The sequence below is a fragment of the Passer montanus genome, unplaced genomic scaffold (assembly GCF_014805655.1).
Source record: "Passer montanus isolate IOZ18808 unplaced genomic scaffold, ASM1480565v1 scaffold1, whole genome shotgun sequence".
In the NCBI taxonomy this organism is placed as follows: Eukaryota; Metazoa; Chordata; class Aves; order Passeriformes; family Passeridae; genus Passer; species Passer montanus.
In genome coordinates, this window is record NW_024356504.1 from 4082616 (window position 1) to 4107183 (window position 24568).

A 24568-nucleotide genomic window follows, 5' to 3' on the forward strand; every position below is an offset into this window, starting at 1 on the left:
GAGCAGGGAGATCTTCAACTAGAACAGGTTTCCCAGAGCCCTGTCCAACCTGACCTTGGATGTTTCCAGAGCTGGGACATCTCCCCTCTCTCTGGACAGCCTGTTTCACCACTCTCATTGTCAAAAATTTATTCCTTATATCTAGTCTAAATCTGCCTTTATTTAGTTCGAAACTATTGCCCCTTGTCCTATTGTATCAGATCCTGCTGAAATGTCTGTCCTCATCTTTCTTGTAGGGCACTTTCTGTGACATTCATTGAGATTTGGCATCAAATTAGGGCTGAACTATTTCTAAGGCAAACTATTAATGAATACAAAGTGCCCAGGTGTAGAGGACCTCTATTACATTTATATTATGTGATTAAATTAGTATAATGAAATTGAGAAACAAAACAAATACATTATCTCCCATAAATTTTATGAAGTGCTCCTTCACTGAGGACTCTTTCCCTATTTTCTTTTTTTCCCACATCAAATTTTCCAAATCTTCCACCAGGGTGTTACTTTACTGTACACCAGAGGAGGGAGATACATATCCACAAACCTTCTGAGAAATACATTTACAGGAAATAAAAAACAAACAAGCAAGTCTTTCTGCACCACTCTCTGTGTGAAGAGACTGTTCGGTCTCACACCTATTAAATAGCTTAGTTAGGGATTAAACTAGTGCTAGCTACTGAGAATGTAATAAGCTACATAGTGATCATCACATGGTCTTCAGGTGCTGCAATGCATGAGTGTTATCTGTGGGAATCAGAGCCCACTGAGTGTCATACACAAATGACAATCAATGCTGTTCTAAGAAGTCCATCTTTTTAATTGCTTTGCTGGCAGATGGATTCTGCACAGTCTCATTTTCTCACTGCAGGCTGCCTTTGTTTTTTCTCACTTTCTAATCAGATAATTCAGTATGGTTTGCAGACACATCACTCTGCAGAGACATATGCACCACTAAAAAGGTCTCACAGGGTTTTTTTCTGCAGCGTTGGAGTTGCTCCATTCTGGTGACTTAACCCTTCAAAACCTAAAACATCTCAATAGAAAAGGAAACAGGTTTTATGTATGTGAGAGCTGCCATTTTCTTTTTGAGATAATGGAGTCATTTCCACTTTCTCTTCATTCTCTTTGTCCGAAAGTCATAAAAGTTGATGGTCAGCCTCTTCATTTACATGAAAGACTCAAGCTTCAAGCTGTCTCCTGAAATACTTTTCCAGTAAGAGCATCTAAAAAGTTTTTGCAAAATTATTTGCTTTATTCATCTAGGAAAAGATAAGATGACCTGACATTTGGAGTCCTTCCAAGTGTATGGAGAAGTCAAAGGTTTTTAAAAGAATCCATGTCCTGAAAACTTAATGGATTATTTAGGTGGTGTGCATAGGGTTGCCTTGTAATGCCTACTGTACATCTGTACATCTGTACATCTGGTGGCTCAGGAGTTCCTGATTTATTTAAGCTGCTTTCAGGTACTTGACTCTGGAGAATAAAGATCTCATATTGATTTGTAGGTTTGTTCCTTCAGAGTACCAGATCTCTTGAAGAGCTTCTGTTTGTCCTTCTTTTTTTCTTGTAAAAACAGAAGGTTTTTCTGCTGTGCCCCTGTTCTTTGTCTCACTCTTCATAGTGAAACTTCACCTTCTCATGATACAGGCTATTGCCCAGTGGATGGCTAAATTTCTTCTGAGGTTTTGAAGGAATGCTTCCTCCCATTCTTGTCCTCTCTGTACACAGGACACATCAAGAGGTTTTGTTTCAGTAGCAGAGACCTCCGATTTGAGGGCAAAAGAACCATTACACAGCCTCTGTGTATTTTGGTATTAGTTCTTCAAAGCAACTTACATGTTGCCATACTATTTCCCTTGGGGATGGGATTCCTGCTATAATGTGGAGATATCTCTCCCTCTGGCTGATGTCAGCAGTGAGAGCCCATATTTGTTAAAGAAATACCAGCATGTGCTGATGTTGCAAAGAGGGCATAGTACTTGTGGTTTCATTCAGCATCAGTGTAAGCAATTTCCCTATTCTGTCAGTTAATGTTTGTGAGTGCAGCTGGAACCTGGAGGCCAGTGGGCTGGAGATGAAAAATTTGTTTTGATTCAAGGAAGGGAGGGTTCTTTTGAAATCAAGGTCATTGATGTTGAAATCTAAATTAAAATTACCCAATTGCCAAGGCTTCCTCAATGCAGAAGGAGGTTAATTAGGCCACCATACTTCTCCTGAGCAGTCGTTGCTCTGTGAGAATAAGTAACAACGTGAGCTGGAGTCCACACTACATAACACCATTAGGTTTATTACTCTGCTTTTACAGCTCACAGTAAAGAGAACTGTTGCAATTAATTAACAAAGTGAATGCAATGCTGCAGTCAAGATCTGGGTGAGGCATAAAATACAGAGCCTACTTCTGCCAGTCACACACTGGCAGAAGAAAGCACCATAGTTTGTCAGGAAAGGAAAATGGGATCTGCTCATCAATGAAAAGAAATCTCTCTCTCACATGTATCTGACAGCATCCTACTAAAACTCTCCAGGAATGATAGCTGGGAGCAGCGAGGAAGTTAACGAAGACTGAGAGGAAGAAAAAGACCATTCAACCAATTAGCCAGAAACTGGTGACACACCTCTGCAGATTGCTGGCTGCAGCAGGCAGGTTATACATGGTATTATGAACAAAAGAAGACATTTCCAGTTCCAAATGTCATGCTCTTGCACCAGTGTAAATCCCAAACAGTCACTGCTGACTGTTCACTGTTGTGTAGCAGAGAGATGTAGATTGTGTTCCTCTTCTCAAGCATTAAACTGGTGTTTGACTGAAAACAAAGCTAGCTAACCCCAAAAGGCAATAACTATATATATTCCTCTTTTCATTCCTTTTTCACTGATTATACACACAATTTAAAAGCAAGCAGCTACACATGCCAATCACGTTACAATTCCTTACATTTTCTTGTATTCTATTTCCCAGTCAATCAGCTGTCATCTGTTTTGTCTTTATCCGCTAAACTCTTCAGGACATGGAATTTCACTTTTCAGCTTGTACAGTGTGGAAAAAGTAGATCTTTGGTTATTACTGTAATATAAATGTGTATTTGTGATCACAATGATTGCAATTGCATAAAATGAAAATCATATTTCTCAAAGCTCCTGTTAAAGGCCCTGAGATGATTGCTGCCTAATTATAGAAACACATTGCATTCAGGGCAAGCTAGGCCATCACAAAGGCTTAATATCTTCCACTGGAGCAGCTAGGTTTGTTGGAAACCAGACATCATTGCCAGATGGAGCACAGGTCCGAGTGTTTCTGTTCTGTTGCAAAAAGCCTCATGAGTTCTGGGTCCCCCAGGATGAGGCAAGAGAATTCCTATGATCTAGTTTGCAAGAGGAGTGACTGATGCATTCAGAAAGCAAGTTTCTTTAGGCATGGTTTTTTCCATTAGAAAGGGACACACTTTGCCAACCAGAGAGCAGGGCAGGCAGTAGTCACTGAACAGCATGGACAGTTTGTGCAAGGAGACCTTACACTGGGCAACACTGAGGAAATAGAAAACCATGTTGGCATAACTCTAAAAGATACATTATATTCTCATAGAGCTGATTATATGTATAAATGTTAACCCCCTCTCAACCATGTACAGATGCTTCCCATGGGATAAAGCATTTTCAGTATGTTCTAATGGTGGGAGTGGGAGTGAGGAGCAGAAGGGGTGTGAGGTGGGTCTAAAGCTTCCTTCTGCCCTTTGAAAACCAGTCATTTGTCTCCTGGGTTGTGTACCTGTGCTTGATCTAAACTCTGTTCTTCCTCCTTGTTTTTCCCTCAGAACCATGATTTTGCAAATTTGTTGCGAGTCAAGCATCAGCAAAGCTCTCTCTCAGTGGAGCTATTTCAGAGCAATGCTGTGCTTGAATTCAGTGTGAGGGGATCACCTGTGGTTTCTGGGTTGTGCAGTGAGAGAGATCATTTACAGAGCTCTCTGTTGATATTGTTTTCTTGGCTTCCCTTTGATGCTGACACATGCAGCCATGTAAATAAGTGATAATGTGAAAAATAAGCTTTGGAAAAACCACAGCTCTGACAGCCAGATATGTTCCAAGTGGTAAATAAGAGATATGTCAGAAAGGAAGCGAAATGTGTGGAAGAAAGAAAATGAGAACATTTATGTGTTCCTGTCCCAGCCCCTGCAACTTTGCAGGTTTGGTTTTATACTTTCCCCTCCATTGCTCTAAGTGCTTACATTTACTGAAGAAGGGAATTAGGAGCTGATAAAACATCTTCTGAAGTTGCCACTGTCATTTGTACTACAATATGAGGACTTTGACCAAGATTTGGAGTCCCAGGCACTGTACAAAGAGCTTGCAGTCACAATACGGAAGATCCTAGAAAGTGCCAGTGAAAGCTCAGAGGCAGTGCTGACAACAAAGCTCACCTGTCTGCTTCTCTGTGTCATCTTTACATTACACTGCTTCTGCCAAGTCTTTCTGATGACCTCTCAGTACAGGTGATGTTGGCCAGCAAGTAGTTGAATTGTAGGGACAGCAGCTACCCAGAGGTACAGGGCATCTGCAGGAATAGAGGAAGGAATAGACATCAGTCATTATTCTTGCTGTACACGGATTTGCTTGCAATCTGTGCAAGAATAAATTGCAGACTAATTTATCCTTTGCATGCAAAGCAAGTTCCACAGTTTGAGGAGGGAACGTATGCCAAGGATGCTTCTTAATACCCTGGCAATCTTCTTGAGGAATAAAAAATGTGAGTCAGTCTGAAGCTCCTGCTCCCAAGTCAGACTCATCACCTTCACTTGCCTTCTTGCTGTGTAATGTGGTGTATTCTCAATCTTTCCTGAAAAGCAGTGGGACAGATGACCTTCACAAGGATCCAGCCAGGTGACACAGACAAATTCTGACACAGATCTTTGACTTTCTGCTGCCTTCAATTTGCCATACTCTATTATCACAGTATACAGCCATGCTGCTTTACTACTTTACTGCCCCAGCAGCAGACATGCCTTTTTTCATGGAAACATGTTTCCCAGTCCTGTTGTCAGATAGCCAAAGGTTGTCATCCTCTGTCCATAGTGCTAGGGGACAATTTGACTTATGGAAAGCCTATGAGAAATGGTTAACTGTATGACCATAGGAAAACTCATTACAAAAAAATCCCAATCCCAAAGCTTTACAAGTGATGAAATGATTATCCCCTCTAGTTCCTGGGGAGCAGAAAGTCCCCCGCAAGATGCACTTGTACCCATGGTGGGTGCAGTGGGTAGTTTACAAGCAGGGTGAAGAATGTCACGGTTGTGCTTTCTGTCCTCACAACTGCTGAGCTTCATACATGTGCATAAGCAGCATACCTCTGCTTCCCCCTTCACTTCCTTTTTCCATCTCTCATCTCCTCAAGCAAGGACTGGCACATCACTCCTGTGTGTGTCACATGTACATTCTATATATGTCACAACTCCAGCGTCTAGTCCATCCCAGTGCCAGCCCAAGTTCTTTCCAGACGATACTCTAGCAGAGGTGAAACATGGAGAGGCCAGGCAAGATAAGCCAGCTAGCTTCAGCTGGGGCAGGAGGGACATTAGAGTGCAAGCCAGCGGCACAGTGATGATGAGTCACCCAGGTATGCACAGTAACAACAGTGGTGGCCCTTCCAACAGCCACAACATCCTTTGCACTGTATCTTGGTTTCCTGTTGCCAGCACAAAACCAGTTTGCCTTTAGCAAGTAAAACTTTTGTTTCTCTGTATTTTCCCACTGTCTTGAATCCTTTAGAATTTTACTGTGTCTTTGCAATCTATATGCATATGAGATGCTAAACTTGGAGAGATTACAGCGTGAGCTCAATCCTAAAGGACCTGAGAGTACTACTCAGCTGATAGTGCTCATGTCATTCAGAGGTAGCATTGAATTGATCAGTCCCTCAAATTTCACAGATTTTTTGTTCTGATATTTTTCCTCTGCTCTTCTGTAGTCAAAAGTGCTAAACATTAGTTTGTTGACCCAGATTGCAACCCAGCATTTACATTAGGGAAGAAGACACTCCCACACCAAGTTGCACAGATGTGCAACTTCCTCACACAACTAATGAAACATCAACTGGATTCCTTCCCTCAGTAAACCAACACAAGAACTTGTGGTTCGCAAGAACAAGGAGTTAATCTTTATTGACCAAGCATTCATTATGGCAGCTATCGAGAACAAGTGAGTTTAATTTTTATAAAGAGGTCTGTTTAGTGGGGAAGGTAATGTCATATTTTGCACTTGGGGCAAGAAGGGTTAGTCAAGACCTTGGTTTTCCTGGGCTGTAGCTGGGGCACAAGAAGAGTGCAATATGCACTTTTGATCATTAGAATAGCTATAGCAGAGCCACAGGGAACCCACTTTCTGCTCTGCAATCAAAAGGGATGGTTATCAGTGCTGTCACTGGGCTTCGTGATGAAAGTCTTATGACTATATATCTCAAGTCCAGAGAAAATTACAGCATTTGGAGGTGTAAGAAAGTCTTACTTCTAAATACAGATAGTCTGAATTTATAATTTTTATGATACTCCTTGTATCTCAGTGGCTGGTTAGTTGACCCAGACAAGTCAGCACACAACCAAGCCAAACATTATTAATCTAGAGATACCTTAGACGCAGTGAACATACTGTGTTTGATGTGCAATCCAAGACATATGCTCACTGGTTTGGGGTTTTTTATTTTATAGTTACATATATTCATAATAATGGGGAGGAAAGACCAAAGCTTGCATCTGTGTTTGTACAGTTGTTTACATGTCCATATGTGAAGTATCCCTCAATATCCAATCTAGGAGATGTCATTCCTTTAAATTGCTTTTTAAACTAGTGATTTCTGTGCAATGTATGCAGCAAGAAGTGTTTACCTGTGTGCAGAGGTTCATTCAGGCATAAACATGCAAGGACAGAAAAACCACAACTTCTACATGGACCTTAACTTGTCATGAACCCAGGGCTTCCAGTTCCTGCTAGCATCAATCAATAGCAGACCAAACATAATGTTATTCTGTAAACTGATTGCACAGCAGATAGCTTTTCTTGTTGCAAATCTCCATAGTTCAGCAGATTGGAGGAGGGGGGAGGGAAAATCAAACTCCATGCCCTGGGAGCCAGGCTATCTTAGTGATTTACAAATGACCTCAGTGATTTAAGTCATTCTGGGCGCTTAATATTGCTCAAGTCTCTCTGTCTCCCTCTCTCTTGCACTCTCTCTCAGCAAAATAAAGCTAAGGAAATCCAGGAGACTAAATTCAGTGCTGCAGATTAGTGACAGGAAGGAAACTGGATATGCATGAATTAAACAAGACTATTTGTCTTTTTGGATCTGCAGATATTTTTCTCTCAGAAATGCAACCTCTTTTTTTTGCAGGTGACACCTACACATCTCCTCCACTTACTGGCGATGATAAAAAAGGAGATAAACAACTGGGAGCTCATGCAGTTAGGCTTAATCTTTGTATGTCATCATTGCCAAGCAAAGCCACAGCAGTAGGAAAATAGAGCTGGTTTCTGCTGCTCGTTTCTAACTGACATTTCTTCACCAGGTTGCTCATGTAACCTGTGGACTCTTTGAACTCCACTTTGTACCTGCAGTCTTTTTACAGCATGTGGGTGCTGCTCTGCTGTGACTGGACTGAGCTGCAGTCCATATATACTCTGCCTATACCCCAGTCCTCATTTTGCCTCTGCCTCCGTGGTTTGAAATCAGATTGCAGAACTACAACATAAATGCCTTAATAAAAATTTTTTAAAAATAAAATTAAAAAGGGACAACAAAGGAACACTGATTTAAAAAACCTGATACTGTAAGTTAAATGTAGGATTTGTAAGTAATCATTTAGTACAGAAAAGAGAAAAGGCAAAACTAAGAGTATTTTAAAATCTTTTTTTGCATATATGTGGTTCTTTTGACTTAAATGTCCTGAAATAATCACTTCATCCTTCCAAGAGCTGCTTTTACTGGAGGAAATCCACTACAGCTGCAGTTCAAACTAATGCACTTCTCTAGTTGCTGGAGGAAAGCTCTGGAGTTGCTTAACTTCACTTTTCCTGCAGACAGCCATTCATCCATCCTACCTTTCCGGACAGTTTGCTCGTCCATTGCCCTTTGAACATAATTTGTGTTTTCATCTCAAGACTTTCTTGGGAGTCGACTGTGCACCCAAGTCCACACACAGGACCTAACCTGGCTTTCACCATCAGTGCAGCTTATGTCTCAACAATGCAGAGCAGCCAAACAGTAAAAAGTACTTCTTGAGGCTAGAAGGACTAGGGAGTTTTTAAGAGTTCTTTCTAGTGTATGGCTAGGGAGAGGCAAGAATATGAGCTGCCTAGTACATCCTGCAGCTGGTTTCTTCATTTCCATTCCCCAAGGGACTTTTCCAGAATTTCACTAAAGAAGTTTCAGAGTGATTTCTCCTTTAACCCCTTTTGCTTCTTCCATCCTTACTGATGAACTTCTCCCTTACAGGGCTGGACTTGAAAGTAGTGTCAACTGTGTGTGTCTGCAGGAGGGAGAGAGGTTACTCCCCTGCTGTCCAGTTCTGTATCTTCATCGTCTTACACTTTTTGTTGTTGCTGTTAAGATAAAACACTGGCATTACTTCAACAATCAGCTAACAAGAGAAAAAGCCACAAAACCAGGATAATGCTCCCAAAGGCGTCATTCCAACCTGGACTTCAGCCTCTGTCCCTAAGTATCAGGAGCTGATGAGCTACGCAAACTGAGAAACAATTTCCTTTCTGCAGCCAGTTTTGATTTGTCTAGGGAAGATTGAGAAGCCCAGGAAGAAATGTGAGCAATCTACTTAATCATTTTCATGAGGAAAAAAAATAAATCAGTTCTCATCTTGATTACTGGTGTTTGAAGATTAAAGTAGCCCAAGGGCTGTCACAGGCAGAGAGCATAGCAGGAAAATTAGTTCGTTCTGGCTCACGACAGAGTGATCTAATTTAATGGGGCACTGAGGAGGCTGTCGGGCACTAATTTAGCTATTATCTAAGCTAGCCTGATTGCTGGCTGTGCCCTGCTGCAGCCCTCCATGTGAAGGGCTCGAGCTGCTCTCGGGGTCTGTGGCCCGCTGAGCGCCTGCTCTGCCCTGCCCGGAGCCCTCCTGCAGCGCTGCGAGCGAGCGGGGCCGGCCCGCTCAGCGTGGGCTCGGCTTAGCAGGGGGAAATGCAGCCTGGCTCAAGAGCCGCTCCGGTCACACGAGGGGGCAGAAGGGAGGCTGGAGAGGAAAGCTTCCTTCAGGCATTTCCTGCCTTTGATTTCTTAATTTCGCAACCTGATCTCTTGTCTTTTAAGGTACTTCAGTGTATAATTTCTTAAGCTTCTTTATTTTAGAAGAAAAGGATATTATAAAAATTTTGGCTATTTGATCCTCCTACCAGATTGAAACCACTACGTTAATTTCCACCTAACTGTTACTAATTGCTTGCTTGCATCTTTGATTTTGTTGGTTAGGTAGTAGTCTTTCCTGTCTGAAAAACTAGATTTGTTCCAACCCATGAGAACATTTCAACCAATCCAGAATAATTTCCTTGAAGGAATAAAAAGACAATAAGGAAAAGGAATGATGTAACCACATGATACAATGGCTATGAAAACTGTGACATTTGAAAATTCCACATCATTTCAATGGTCAGATGAATGAAACTGAAGAGTTCCTGGTAAATTTATGTGACTAAAGTTATATTTAATTTTTAATAAAACAACAAAAAAACAGCAGCAGCAGGAGGAGCAGGAAGTAAGAACCAGTGCCTTGATTCTGAAGATTTGGTAAGAAAAAGAAAAAAGCAAACAAACAAACAAAAAACCCACCATGAATTTGAGATCATTCAACTTTTTGTTTCTTTGCAAATGGTTTAATATGAAATTGGCAGCCTCCTAATACTCTGTCAGCCAAATTGGCCACATCACACTATCTGCATGCCCTTGAGGCTGGAATAGTAGCATACTGTAATGTGATGCTCTAACAAAAGCATCTAATTGGGAAGAACAGTCCATTTGCATCAAGATAGGCAGCTTGTTTCCTTCTCACAGCCACTTAAAGATACTGACTTTGCTACAAATTACTGCTTAATGCTATTTTCAGCCTTTCCCAGTCTTTACTGGACCTTAACAAAGCTGATCCTGTTCTCATCATCCTAACCTGTTTTCTGGTTAGTATGAGTGACTAACAAAATTATGTCTTGGCCTGTGATTCATCTTGCATAACACATTTTCCAGTCACACAGCAAAAGCCTTGCTGAAAGTGGAAAGATTTGATCTTTAGCACTGAAGCCTTTGCCTGTGTGCTCTTAAAACTCAAGCTTTTTGTACCATGTTTTTATTAGTCAAACATACCATTAGTAGCCAGAGTTGCTTCTGCTGTCAGAACATGTCTGCAGGCATTATGAACTTGGCAATAGTCAAGAGCCTGCTATGCACAGGAAATGAAATGTACAGAAATTAAATGCATCGTGGGAAGTATGTGGTGTGTGGGATCCCCACGTGGCTGTTTGGCACAACTGAAAATGTGAAGATGATGGGAAAAATCAAAGGGATGAAAGACCCCCAAATCCTTCAAACAGAAAACATGTACCTATCCAATCACCACATGGCTTCAATCTCCTGTGGCACCTCCCTACCCCAAGCTGAGGAGGAATGTGGCATACAAGATAGTCTTTGTGAAGCAAGTAACCAGTCAGGAAGGAGTACATGTGGAAGGCTGCACAATAGTGTTAGAGATTAACAAATAGGATGGATTCCTGAACTGCTATTCTGGAATAGCAACGAAAGGGAAAAGATTATGCACAAAGAAGTAAGATATGATATTTTTTGGCAGAGATGCAGGGTTCACATTTATAGCTACAGAAGAAATGAGGCATTTTGGAAAAAATGTTATACAGGAGGATGATATTGGAATTTGGCATATTCAGACTAAAAGGAACGTCCAAGACTTTTGGCTTTAGTAAGTCTGACCATCCCAATGGGGAAGGTTCAAGACTGCAGAGATAACACAAGCTACCTTCCTTGGCATTCATCTTCTAGGGCTTTGGTTCCTGGAAGCAAAGAAGAGTCAGGCCGTTGTATTGTGCTGTGCTGGAGACGTGCAGAACAGAAATCAGCATGCAGGGGGCTGGAGCTGCACAACCCTTGGTTGACCCCTTGCAACATATGTTGATTGCTGTTCAGATGTGATGACTGCAGATCAGATGTTCATTTGACACTGAGACCCAAGAGTGGGGGAAAGGAGGATGAAAAATTAAATCACTCTTTGGCAGGATTATATTTGCATTTTAATTTAAACCTAAGTCTAAGGCAGAAAACCTATTGATTTACCTCTGCCCTCCATGGGGGACAATTTCGAAGTTCAGAGCTGCAGCAGAGGGAGGTTTCTTTTTACATCATCCCATAAACAGCATACAGACCCCAAAGGCAGAGCCAGGGAGGGACAGGACTGTCCTGGCATGTTATGCATTGCCTAAAACCAGATGGAATAAATTAGGATAGCTCTTTGTCAAATATGCTGATCCACATATGGAGACTCCAGGCTTGCTTCTCTGCAAACACTTTATTTTAGTCCTTTACAGTGGTGGATAAAAGGAATTTGGTAGTATCCCATCTCCAACAGTCTGCAATTCATGTCCCTATACAGCTTTAATATAACAGCAATGTCCATTGTAACGCAGTGCTGGGACTTCTCATGTCCTGATTCTCCTCATTTTTTCATTTTAGTGTATTTCCCTGTACTTCCTTTTTAGTCAGTTGAATGAATTAATACTTGCTGCAGATGTCCCAGATCTTACTTTGCAGTATCACGTCCTGGGAGCTACCAGTATGTTTTAAATATGGAAAGTACAAAAGTGTTAGGGGAAAGAAAGCAAATTATACCAATATTTGCTTTAGAAAGCAATAGTTTCCTCTGACTAGCCTCAGGCCTAATGCATTCATGCAAAATTTAATTTACTGTATCTATTTAATAATTTTAAAAGGAGGTTGCCAAAAGTATAATAAAACTCTAGGGAATACAGATGCAGTGAAATAGATACATCTATACCTAAATATGTATATATACAGTTTACACAAAGAACATCTATTCTGTTTCGTGGGTTTGATGCACATTTGCCATCTCACCTTATACGTGCACTAGAAGTTGTTTTGCATGTGATCATACATGTCATTGTGTCATTGTGTCACACAGTGACAGCCTGGAAATTCGTGAGACAGTGCCATTCCCTGACAGAGAGCTGTGCTCAGCCTGCTGCTCTGTGCTGGGAGTGGCTGGGTGCCCCAGCACAGGATCATTCATATCTCCCCTTCAAGTAAGGAGGGAGGTGGCAAGGCATCCCTCTGTCATTGCCAGCAAGGAGGGCCAGGCTGGGACCATGCAGCGATGCCCATGTGTCCTGCCTGGCTCCCTCCCCTCTGCTCTTTGCACATGCTCCTAGCTGCCTCAGCTGCAGTACAAATGTGCAGTGAGGGCTTTTCAGGAAAAGAGTGTAAAAATTGTATGTGGAAAAATGTCAGCCTTGGACTGTTTGTGAATGTGGTGAGGGGAAAGGAGAAGCAATAAATAAGACTTTGTTTTGAAGTTCTTCACGTCAGCCATAAGCTTTCTTTTAAGTTTGCTGAACTGATCCACACCAAGGCTCTCAGGGCCTGCCTGGTCCATGACTGGATTCTCATGCTGAAGGCCCAGCACTGCTTCTTGGGCCTTGCTTACCATTGCCATTGGGACACTGCTGTCCCTGGCTGGGGCAGGAGGCATCTCACTGCTGCTCAGAGGTGGCACAGCACCCTCCAGGAACATGGGTCATGGTTATACAAGACTAGGAGTGGAAGGTTTGAGGCCCAGTCAGCAAACTCAAATAAAACTTCCAATTTGGAAGTGCCAAAGTTGTTTTCTTGGCAGCATATATTAAAGCATATCGTTGTTATGCTTCCACATCTCTGCTTTCATCCTGCCTTCTCAAAGAGAGAAAGGATATTCTTATCCTAGTTTAAAGGAAATTAAATGTTGTACAATCCAAATTTTATTTCAAGATGAGAATGTGGTTTTTTAAAATTGTTTATTCAGCAGTCTTTATAAAATAAACATTGTCTCCTCAGTATGAAAAGGGATTTTATGCCAAGGCAACCCCATTTACAATTAAGGATGTCCTGTTATTGTAAATATACTGGATTGAAAGAATGGATCATGTTTTGCTAATGACTTTGTCCTGCTCTGACATGGAGCAGCCCTGAAGAACACCTTTAGAGAGAACAGTAACTTCCAGATAACACAAAGTTCATCAAAGTGCCCAGAGCAGATCTTGTAGATGTCTGAGAACTTGCATGTCCAATTTACAATGCTGAGAATGAAGAATCCTCTCACTCTCAGACACTTACGGGAAAAAAAATTTAAGTGGCCTTTAGTTGCTCATAAGTTCACCCAGATTTTCGAAAGAGCTCTGGTACAACCTAGGTGCCAGAAAACATGCATGAATTTTCAGGAGGACTCAGGAGAATACCTTCTGAAATCTCATATTCAAAAATAAAAGTAAAAATCTTCGCAAAATATGAGCTATCTGCTTCTAATGCTTCATATATGCCTTTGCATTCCCTTGATGCATATGGCAAACAAAAAAAAAATGGGGCTGTTCATGATGAAGACATCTTTATTCCTCTCCCATTTGTCTTGATTTTGTCTTCAAGTTGCTTGTTTTTCAATCTGTGGAGTTGCTTGGTCATGACTGCAGATGGCCTTATGAACATTTACAAAGTGTCCAGCCTAAGGACTCACATGTTGAAGGTTCACTAGTTTTCTATTAGCGTGATTTGTCCTGGCAGATCATTTGCTCCATAGTGTAATAACTTGGATGCCTTCTGACTGACCTTTTCCTCTTTCTTTTAATCATGTGTTTTGAACTTCAAACTGTGTGTTCATTTTACAGAGAAAAAAAGATTATTTTTTACATTTTGCAAGGTCTAACAGTAACAATCTGAAGATTACACATACAGGGAAGGAAATTAAGGGTTAAATCTAAGGTAGTAGCTATTGGAAAAGATCAGAAGTTCTGCTTCTTCCAACAGCTGAGCAAAACCACAAGTGTTAGGAAGAAGCCAGCTCGGAGGTCTGATGCCATCTTTCCGTCTTATCCACTAACAGCCCTCAACACAAGCTGGGCCTCATTTTCAGCCATCATGGAGAAAAATTCTTTTTCTACTTCCCCCTTCCACCCCCACCCCCCCCTTTTTATATTGGTTTGTTGGTCTGGATTTTCTTTTAGTTGATCAAAGTTTAGTTAATACTTGCTATGGTGTAGGTGTCTGTAATCAATAGCAACAAACATGATGAGAAAACAAGAGCTGTCTTTCCACGCCCCAGAGCAAGCGTGTGCCCGGAAGCACAGGAGGCTCCAGGTGGGATCAGGGCTGCCAGGAGCGGTAGGCGGTGTAGTCTCGCGTTGGTGCATAGGATGGGTAACCCTTGTTCTTCTGGTACGGCGGGTGCCGGGGAGTCATGTTCATGTAGTCGCTCTGATGGTACATATGCTTTTTGGATTTCTGCTGTGGGAGAAGGGTGAAGACAACTGTGAAAACTCTCATGTTAACTGCTGACAGCTCTGGCCCTAGGTCCTTGTTCAGGGAAGCAGGCATATCTGTAAGGCAGCTTTGGGTTTAAATACGTTTACAAAACAATTAGAACACATGTTCTCATCAAATAATCTATGGAATTTGCCCAACCTAAAAGTAAGTCTCCAGCTTATCTGGTGGGAGATTAACAGTGTTAGTTCTTCAGGCAAAGGAATGCTACACACCAAGGATACAAACTGATGCCTCTTACCACCATCTTGCCTCTCTCGTCTGTGGAATGATTCAGCAGAAACAACAGAGTTTGAGCTGTAAAGGCTGTCCTCATTTATTAGGAGGTAAAGAGAAATTAGCTTAACTCAAAAAGAGTAAGAGCATGAAAAATCAGCCCAGACTATGGTTTTCCTACTATTTACAGCAGTAAGACACAATGCATATATTGCTCTGAACCTTCCTTCAAGGAGTGAAAGAACCAGAGGTGATGTTAATCTTTCATATCTCCTAATCTGAGCCTCAAAAATCTTATTTCCACTGTTGGATTCCTGCTTATAATGCCTCTGTGAGACAAGGGAAGAATCGGCTCTTTTAGAAATAGTAGAGTAGCAGAAGACAGGTGAAATAATTTGCCTAAAATCACAGAGGAAATATGTGGCTACAGCAGCATTTCAGCCTCTGACTGCTGCAGGCTGTGCAAAAGGTTGGTATTTTTTACATAGCTTAAGGCTTTATTGATCAGGGGTATGTAAAGTGCTTCCATGCTTTTTCCTTAATAGTGATCATCCCCTCTTTTGTGATCTCCTTTTCACTGAAATTTCCTTCCCATGTACAGAAATAGTTGCATATACTGCAGTATACACGTATATGATGCTGTGGAATTGGAGGAGGTTTGCATTAGAAAATTTGATGGCTGAATTATGTTTTATGTGCCGAGTGGAGCAGTTAGTATGAAATATTTCAAGCTTTTTAATATTAATGTTGTATATATGCAAAGGGTTGAATGTAAGTTACATACTGCTTAAGCCATGTAATGCAGTCAATGCATGTAAAGCATTAGATACAAAGCTTTATCTCTGTGTTCATCTCCATAATACCGGATTTCTGATTCACCTAGGAGGTTAGTTTTGCATGGGAGAAAGACATTTTGCTAGCATGAGTGATTGTTGGGCTGTTACAGGATGAAAGACTGCTACTTTTGCAATGGAGAGCCGTTTTCCTTCAGGGAAGGCAGAACTGTATGAAAATAGACAAATCTGTAGCTGCTTTCAGGAACTGATCAGGTTTGCCATGTCTGTCAGTACCACAATTAGGACCTTTTTTTTACAATTCATAGTGTCTTCTAGGCAGCTGTATTTACAGTCAACAACACTCTAAATACATCCACAATCAGAATACATATTATCTGAAGAATACTACCAGCAGTAATAACAGCAGGTAAAAAATGATGCAGCAAACAGCACACGTGGCAATGCAGCTTTGTCACCCTTCTGGGGGCAGACATGTTAGTGGCAAAGTGTGAAGCCATTAGGTAGCAAATGAATATAGCACAGAGAAAATGGTTCAGATTGTAAATGCTGGATTTGAAGCTATAGCATCTCATCTGCGGCACAGCCACGGCAGCACAGCACTGTAACACCAGCAGCTGCTCGAGTAATCCTCTCAGCTCTCCTCAGTCAGCCTCTACAATACGGCACAAAGAAGAACCACTTAACTGGCCTTTTCATTTTCCCGCGGCAGTGCCCCCTTTGATTGTTTTCCATTAGAAATAGCCACAGATGGAGAAAGTGGCCTTTTGTGAAACACTTAGCAGATCTTAAGCTTCAGCTAGCAGTGACAGTGGCTTTCTGAATACATGCAACATTTAACCTGGCAGGGATTCTGGACCCTTTATACAGGCTATCTCATAATTGTTGTGTTGAAATTTGCTATTTAACAACAAAGATAGAGGGGAAAGTCAGAGTGCAAGGAATTGAGTTCTCTATGTTCAAGTCTTTCTCACATGGAGTAAGTAGTGTAAATTGGCTCTGGAGATCACAGTCCTAAGACTTGTCAAGGAAAATGTCCTTCTGCTGCCCCTGTATCATGCCAGGAGGAGAACTGGATGTGACTTGCGCCAGTCAACTCTCCAGAGAGATTAGAAAGCAAAAATTATAAGCCATAAGGCTGTCTCATCTTTCTTACTGTTGATGTACAGACAAGGGACTACTGAGATCCAGGTGCTCCTATTCCCTTTTAGTCAAGCTGCCAGAAATAATGGTTGCTCAAGGGAATTGCTGGATAGGCACAAGGCACCAGTGCAGGTCCTGGGCTGAGGGCTCCCTATACATTGTTTTATTGTAGGTGAGCTCCTGTCAGTATAGTCTCATAGAGTTTTGCCAGAAATGCTTGTAGTTTAGATTTCCCTGACAGGTTCAGCTGGCACAGGTGTCCTGGTATTGCTGGTGTGCAGGGCACTGCCAACACTGTGGCATTACTATCTGCTGTAGGACTCTGCTGCAGAGGCCTGATGACCCACCTGGAGAGCATCTGGTGTTTCAGCTCTTTTAGGGTACACCATAGGTGTGCATACATAGCTGGGATGAAGAAACACTGTCATCCTGTACTGAAGGGGTATCAGTGAGTTAGTGGTAAACATGGCAAGTATAGCCTGAGAAATGAACTACTAGAGCATACAGAGCAAAGGAAAATACAAGTTTCTTACCCAAATGTTAATAAAAACTGCAGTTATTAGCATACTGTAGAGGGCAAGAATTCCAGTCATTGTTGCCAGAATCCACAAAGGAATTGCAGACTGAGGCTCTTGTATTTGGGTGGGTGTCTCTTTAAGGAAAGAGCAAAGAAAACTTTAAGTACATGAAATTAAAAACATCAATCTCTGCTTATTTATTCCTTGTTCCACTGTGTTATTTTTATTAATCATAATTTTAAGTTCTCTTCTTCAGGAAGTCCAGAGCAGGACTGTAGTTTTATCAGGCAATCCAACTTTTTTTTTTTTTTTTAAGGAAACAAACTGCCTCCAGCCATTATGCAGGGAATGTGTATAGGGACGATATTGGCCTACAGAGGTTTCTGAGCTTACCTTTCACATGAATGACAGTCCCGTTGCTCTTCTCATTGTAGACATATGGGGGTGGATACATGACCTCAATTTTGCAGAAGTAGATGTCAGTTTGGTTGGCATTCATGTTCCAGAGATTGAAGATGACTTTGTCTTTATCATGATACCCCTGGCAGTTGAATCCTTTATTTGAATTGCTGCTAAGATTGGTTGTGTTCCATGAAATAAAGCAAACGTCAACTGAACTGTCCGTTCCTTTGTGTAGCGAAGCTCGAAATTCCTTCCCTGTCCCATTGTATGTGTAGTTGCAAACTAGAGTTGCAGTTTGGTTAGCTACAATGAGCAGAGGATGCTGAGCCACTAAAATCTTGTTTTCTAGAAGGGAGGGGAGAAAGCGAGAAGAGCACTTGTTTATAAAATGTAGTATGAGACTTCAGAACCCCACATCCTCCCATGCAACTCTTCTCCATATCTCCTCTCCCCTGCTGAGAGACTTCAGAACCCCACATCCTCCCATGCAACTCTTCTCCATATCTCCTCTCCCCTGCTGACACTCCCTACCAGGGAGTACAAAACCACCCATCTGCAGAAGCAGTTTCTCACAGGAACTACTCTTGCAGCAATCCACCTGCATGTAAAGAATATTACACAGTCTTTAGGGGAGACTGAGATCAAGAGTGTTTTTCTTCAGAATCAGAACGCTAGCAGAGGCAGTGGCCTGTGATTAAGATTTAACATCAGAGCTCAGAAGCCTAGTCTGCACCTGTGTGCTTGTGTGTATACCTAAGGCCCTCTAAGTCTATCCTTTACTTAGCCAGCAGTTTCCTGGGGAGCATTATGGAGTGAAAATATTATGAATTGACACTGCAGTCAGATAGGAGAATATTATTTATACATTTTATTTTTAATTTGAGGAGTCCTGAAGAGTTTGCAGGTGGATTTGCTGAACCATTTCAAGGGTTTGGACCTTGGGCAATGAACACTAAAAGCATGAACTGCTATAATTTTAATGTAAAATAAGTAATTTCTCTAGCCAGCAGCTGTAGTAGATTCTTAATCTCTCAAAGGACTCAGGAGCTGACTAATCTGACACTGCATTGGCACTTAGCACTTGAATAGCCTGAATAAAGCATGTCACATGAATGTATAATTTAATTTTAATTGACCAGATTGATGCATAAACAGGAAATGTTTTCTGACATGTAGACCTCTGTGCTATCATCTGCCAAACAATGAAACATAGCAAGGACTATGCAGAAAGACAACTTCTTCCAAGAAAAGTCATCCTGCACAAATGAGTCCCTTCTCTTCAAATGATGACCCCTAAGTAAGAGGAAGGGAGTTGTGGCTCTTAAGCTAGAGACTTGCTAAAGCTTTTATATGACTCCTTAAGTCTTTATGCAAACTCAGCTCATATGAGGTCTGGATAGTCTTTTACAGATCCCTCAGAATCACTGTGGCTGTTAGAATGACAATTGTACCGCTTGTCCTCAAAATGTGGTGCAAACATAGATTCTTTCTACTTAATCCATGTGGCAAGACTTCAAAACAACCTAGTAAGAGAAATGAAGTGGGAAGGAGGCCAGAACCAGAATACCCAGAAAATTAGTGTTTAACACTGTTTTAAACAATATTTAGGACCAAATTATGCTTTGTGCAGGCATGTATTTATGCCTGCACAAAAAGATGAAGTATCCCAGCCTCTTGAGCAGGATTCTCCTTTGGGATGAATGTGGTCCAGGGAGTAAAGTAAACACAAGAGATGCATGAGATGGCAAGGACTAGTGGTAGGGTGTGGGCAGTAAAAACAACCTTTGGCTAACAGGTTCTCCAGTTACCAGCAGAACTTGTTAATTCTGAAGTTGTTAATTCTGTCATTGAAAGTCTCATTTACCAGCCCTTGCTTCAAATGAGAGGAGGAGATGTGAGACAGGGAATGCTCTACTGCTGATCTTTAGCAAAGATTGTAGCCTATCCTCCTTGTGTCTCTTTGCTCAACATTGTTAGTGAGGGGATGGAGGAGAACTCATAACAGCTCTGAAATCCCATGTTCCAGGCAACCAAAACACTGTGAAACTTTGGATGAAGGATAAGGGAAACAGACAAGGATCTTGAATCCTAGGACAGCATGGCTAAGAACAGAGAAGGCGAGTCTTTTCTCAAGGTGGTGCCTGTGGTGACTTTTCATCAAAATAGAGACATTTCAGCAAAACAATTCCGTTTCCTTGAATCAGCATTTTCCGACAAAATCTCTCACATAGGCTTATAAGGCATTCTAGTAAGGGGTGAGGTTTGGATTCCACTGCTTTAGACAAAGTATTTTATCATATTTTTGTTGGCCAGAAAATTTATCTTTGGCCTACGTGGCAATTTGCAAGTCTGCAGTAGAATTTTTCACCTTAAGCAGAATTCTACGCATCTCACTCGAGACAGAGTTATTCTACTGCTTAGCAGTATTTGTGCACTACTGCAACCCTGATTGTCACAGGGACTGAACACACCTTCAGGGGAGACCTTTTCTGTCTCAGAGTTGACAATCAAAATAGGGTCCCAGAACAGACAGAAGCGTTATACTTCAAAAAATGCTTGCCTGTTTTCATTTTTCATTGCAGGTCCTTACAGAAAACTAATGGATATTTATTGCTCCGCCTGATCATATTTTCTCTGTGGCCAGAGGAAAGTCAGAGAACACTGAAAATCTCATCCCTGAGGGACTGCCTTCAGATGTTATTTAGGCTCTTCTCCAGACCCCAATGACTTACCCCCCTCTCTTTTGCTGTCATCAGCTAACCTGTATTCCTGATGTTTAGACCTGCACTTCATGCCTTGAGCTCCACAGTTTAACTACAGCTCTGGACTATTTATGTCCCTGCCATGACACAGTGCTAATTGGCAACCAGTCACTTTTGATACATCCACCTAAAATGATAAATTCCTTCAACTTATTTTCACCTCTTGTATTTATAATCCAGCCTTGTCTTGCAGGCTAGTCTTGATAACCCAGCTCCATGCTGCTGATGCTGGGATGGGGGCTGGCTGAGCAGTGGGAAAAGCTCATCTGTGGGTCGTTAAATGAAGACAGCTCCTACATGATAGAAGTTAAGCACCAAAAACTACTTTCACATAGTGGCTCTACTAGTTCAAATCTAAATTAAAGGAGATATTTTTGATTTCATTTATAGGAAGAACTCCTTAGCACCACATGAATTTGTTGGGCTGCAATGCCAACAGGGGCAAGGCAAGCTTACCCCACTGGCCTGTTGGAGAAGCCCTGCTGTCATTCTCCTCCTCTGGACATGGAGGTTGTTTTGGGTTGAAGAAAGTCAGTCATACTAAAATGTGTGTTACTTTCATAAGGATGACAGTGTAATGCCTAACATCCCTCACTTCCCAGGTGATCTGAATAGGATTTGACTACACTCTTAGTAGGATCTAGCCCATTCTGAGCAAACATGGGCTGAGGCTGCTTTAGCCTTCACAGAGACAGGGTTTCCTTATAAATGTCACTTTGGGTTTGTTAAATGGTGAAACTCTGAAACATTTAGTTGGTGTTTTCATTCCCCTAAGTAGGGTTATGATTGCCACTTCAGAGCTCTGTTCAGTCATGCTGTGCAGTAATAAATATCTATATCTTGGCCTTACCCAGCCAGGAAAATGCCATTTATGAAAAATCATTGTTTACAGTTTCAAAAAGCAGTGACAGTGACTTTAAAAATGTAGAATCATTTCAGTCGGTGTACACAGTCTGCAAGCCTTCTCAGGATCTTAGGATTTATATGCAATAGTGTGTAAGATCTCTGAATGCTTGTAAAGATTTTTATAGATTATTTGTAGTGTTGGATATTTCTTGTAATCACATGTGAGGGGGTTTTGGGTCATGAAACAAAATGCCATCCATCTGTAATACTTGTGAAATACTGACTCTCTGATCATTGAACCCTATGCAAGCAAAACTTCATTGAAGTTTTTTATTTTTTCTATTTGCCAAGAAAGTGAAATAGAGTTGACAAAGTATGGAAAATAACTATTTTGAGGTGTTGTTTTTGGTTTTTTTTTCACCAGAACTCTTCATGAATCATCATCAGCTATTGGAAAAAAATATTCTGCTAAAATATTTAGTACTCTTCTTCCTTTTTTATGCCAGCTGACTTCAAGAAGCTATTTTCCAGAGCAAGATATCTAAAATAAGTTGGCATTTCTGTAAGCAGAGGAAAGAAATGGCCCACCTAACTCCCTGGGGGGATAGGGGAAAACCTAAATGAAAAAACTGAAAGGAATTTGTTTAAGCCACAGGCAGAAAGGCACACAGATATGTTATAAACAAAGCTATTTTGTTTTTGCTGCTTCTCATTTGTCGTTCAATTATGTTTACTCTTCTTTCCCAGGTACAAGGGTGCTTCTCTTTCACTTTGGTTTGAGGCCACCCAGCTGTGTGTCTGATGGGCACCTGGGGGGATCCTCTCCTGGCTCTTACAGACCTGCTTTCTGCTCAACTTTCCTGCTTTGCTGCAAGTACTGCAGGAATAGTTGCAGAAACCCAGGTGACACTCTTGCTTTAATCAAACCCAGTGTGAGCACAGGGGTTTTTCTTGGCAGTTTGTGATTTGTTTTTTTAAAACAAGAATTAGTTGATGTCATCCTACTCTCGGCTAACCTTGCCTCATCCATCTTTTGCATTCTGGTAATCTTGGTAGGTTAGAATTTGATTTTAACCCCCAGAGACCATAAGCCAGAAGGTTATGTGGATAGTAAAAAGATGAGGTCAGTTGTAGTACACTGTAGTGGGAACCTCCTTGTATTACTTATTTCACAAAATACCAGACACTTGATCTAGCCGCCTCTCTGACAATCCACAGCAAGGTAATTATTAAGCCAACAAGAAGGGGAGGACAAAGTTTGTAAACGTTAGTGTTTCTGCAAAAGGGAAATGACTGAACTAGTATTTCAAGTTCCTTCTATGATTTAAACTCAACCTGCAGCAGCTACAGGTATAGTCTAACTACAGGATTAATTCTGTGGATCTTCCCAAACCAAAACACCTGAGACAGTGCACTTCATGGCTTGAGGAAGTCCTGCAGGGTTTCGACTTGCCTTAATGTTTTCCATGTACTAAGGACCTATCATCTTGAAAATGAAGAATGAAGAAAATAGTTGAGGAAAGGATGAGAGCCCTGAGAAGCAAATGACTCATGTGCTTCTCTTTAAGAAGTTGAACAGTCTTGGTGCGTCTGTTGGAGAAACACAAGGTCTTCATGCAAAGTAAGTCTATATGAGTCTATAAAGCCATGGCATAACACCTGTGTCTGAGAACCACATTGTAATTTATTTTGTTGCAATTCAAAAGCACTGCTTAAAAGCTGTTCACACCTCATGGAAATGTGTTCAGAATTGTTAATCTACTGCTGATACTTATCCCCTCCTGGAATTAGTGTCTTCTTTGACAATCCAGGGGCCTGGTGTGGAAATAATTATGATATTGCAAACACAGAATTATAAACATGGGAAAGGACAAGGAAGAAAAAACATAATTTCTTAAAAATTGTCTATCACAGTGTCATGCAAACTACAATGCCTTCACTGAGGAAAAGAACTACAGAAAGCTAATGTAGAAATAAGAAAAAAATTGATTCAATTGCATCTCTCATGCTAGAAAAAGTGACTTTTTAAGATGTTCTCTATGTTAAAAATTTTGTACTGGAAACCAGATTTTTATTCCTATCTGTAACTTCCCTGGAAAATACAAACCACTGATATTTGGAGAAGATGCAATAACAACAGTTCACAGCCAGCAGCCTGAAAAATTATCTGTCTCTAGATTATCCTAGCAAAAGCCAGCACCCCTTGCCTTGCTTTGCATTTTAATGTACCCATTGGAAAGACATGTTAGGTCTGAACATAGGAACACTGCATCAGGAAGCCAGCACCAAGATAAATACCTCAGCCACAACAACTGAAGAGTTGGGAAGATTCACTAAGACTCAGGATTTCAAAATCACAAGAAGATTTTTTTTCCTGAAGATCTTCAGGAAGAAACTAGGTGTCTAAAGTCCTATCCTTCCATCTTTGAACTCAGTAAGCAACCCTGCATTTGAGCATTTATTTGCTAATCCTGTGACGATGTTGTACTCAGCGCTGGAGCCCGTGACACCAAGCCAGGTCATGGGGAGACCTAAAGCTTTCCAAGTAGATTTGGAAATCTACTTGGAAAGCTTTAGATCAAGTGGAAAGCCTCAGCCAAGTGTTCAGACCCACTGCCCCCAAGAAAAGGCACTTGTGAGCAGAACTTGTAAAGCCCAGGGGGTAGGTGAAATAAACACCCCTCCACCTATGCATGCAACTTCCAAATGGATCTAGAGAGAAGTCAAATTAAAAGAAAGCTCTTGGGTCTCATCTTGGAGGGATACTTCTGGCAGGAGAAAAATTTGCCTCTTAATTATATCGTTGATTCGTTTGCCACATGCTGCCTCTCCCCTTTCCCAGACCTTCAAACTGAGAAAAAAATAGGGGAAAGTATTGAAATCTGTGGGGTTTTTGTTACCTGTTACATCAGCAGTGGGGATGAAGAAGAGCACCACGAGGATCCCCAGGAGCATGGTGTTAATGGTGGGCCCGCTGCCTTGTCTCCACCCCCTGCAGGCACTGCTGTGACTCCCAGGGCCCCACAGCACCAGCCTTCCTTCCCTGTGTGGCCAGACTGCACCCTCAGGTGCTCACACAATTTCTCTCCTCCTCTCTCTGCAGCACGTGATACACTGCCAAGCAAAACTACTGTAACGGCAATGCTTGAACAGGAAGTTAAATTATTTGATGATTTTAGTCTTAGGAAGGAGCTTCTGCCTCTGTGAAGCTCAGTAATGCTTAAAAGGTGCTGGAAGCCTTTGTTTCAAGATAGGGACTGTCAGCCCTGTATTGCAAAGAGCGGTTATGTTTAGGGCTCTGCAAGG

General features: G+C 41.5%; 1 protein-coding gene across 2 annotated transcripts; it reads right to left on the reverse strand.

Moving 5' to 3' along the window:
* Positions 1 to 13082: 13082 nt before the first annotated feature.
* Positions 13083 to 24280, reverse strand: CD28 (CD28 molecule). Of its 2 annotated transcripts, none has more exons than XM_039696378.1 (4): positions 24163 to 24280; positions 17646 to 17999; positions 17268 to 17386; positions 13083 to 14542 (listed from the first exon to the last, which is right to left on the reverse strand). In XM_039696378.1, the coding sequence occupies exons 1-4, from the start codon at positions 24215 to 24217 to the stop codon at positions 14405 to 14407; spliced, it is 666 nt and encodes a 221-aa protein (XP_039552312.1). In that variant the 5' UTR covers positions 24218 to 24280; the 3' UTR covers positions 13083 to 14404. The 2 variants fall into 2 exon arrangements, with proteins under 2 accessions (XP_039552312.1, XP_039552231.1); XM_039696297.1 differs by having other exon boundaries at positions 13083 to 14545.
* Between the last annotated feature and the right edge of the window lie 288 nt (positions 24281 to 24568).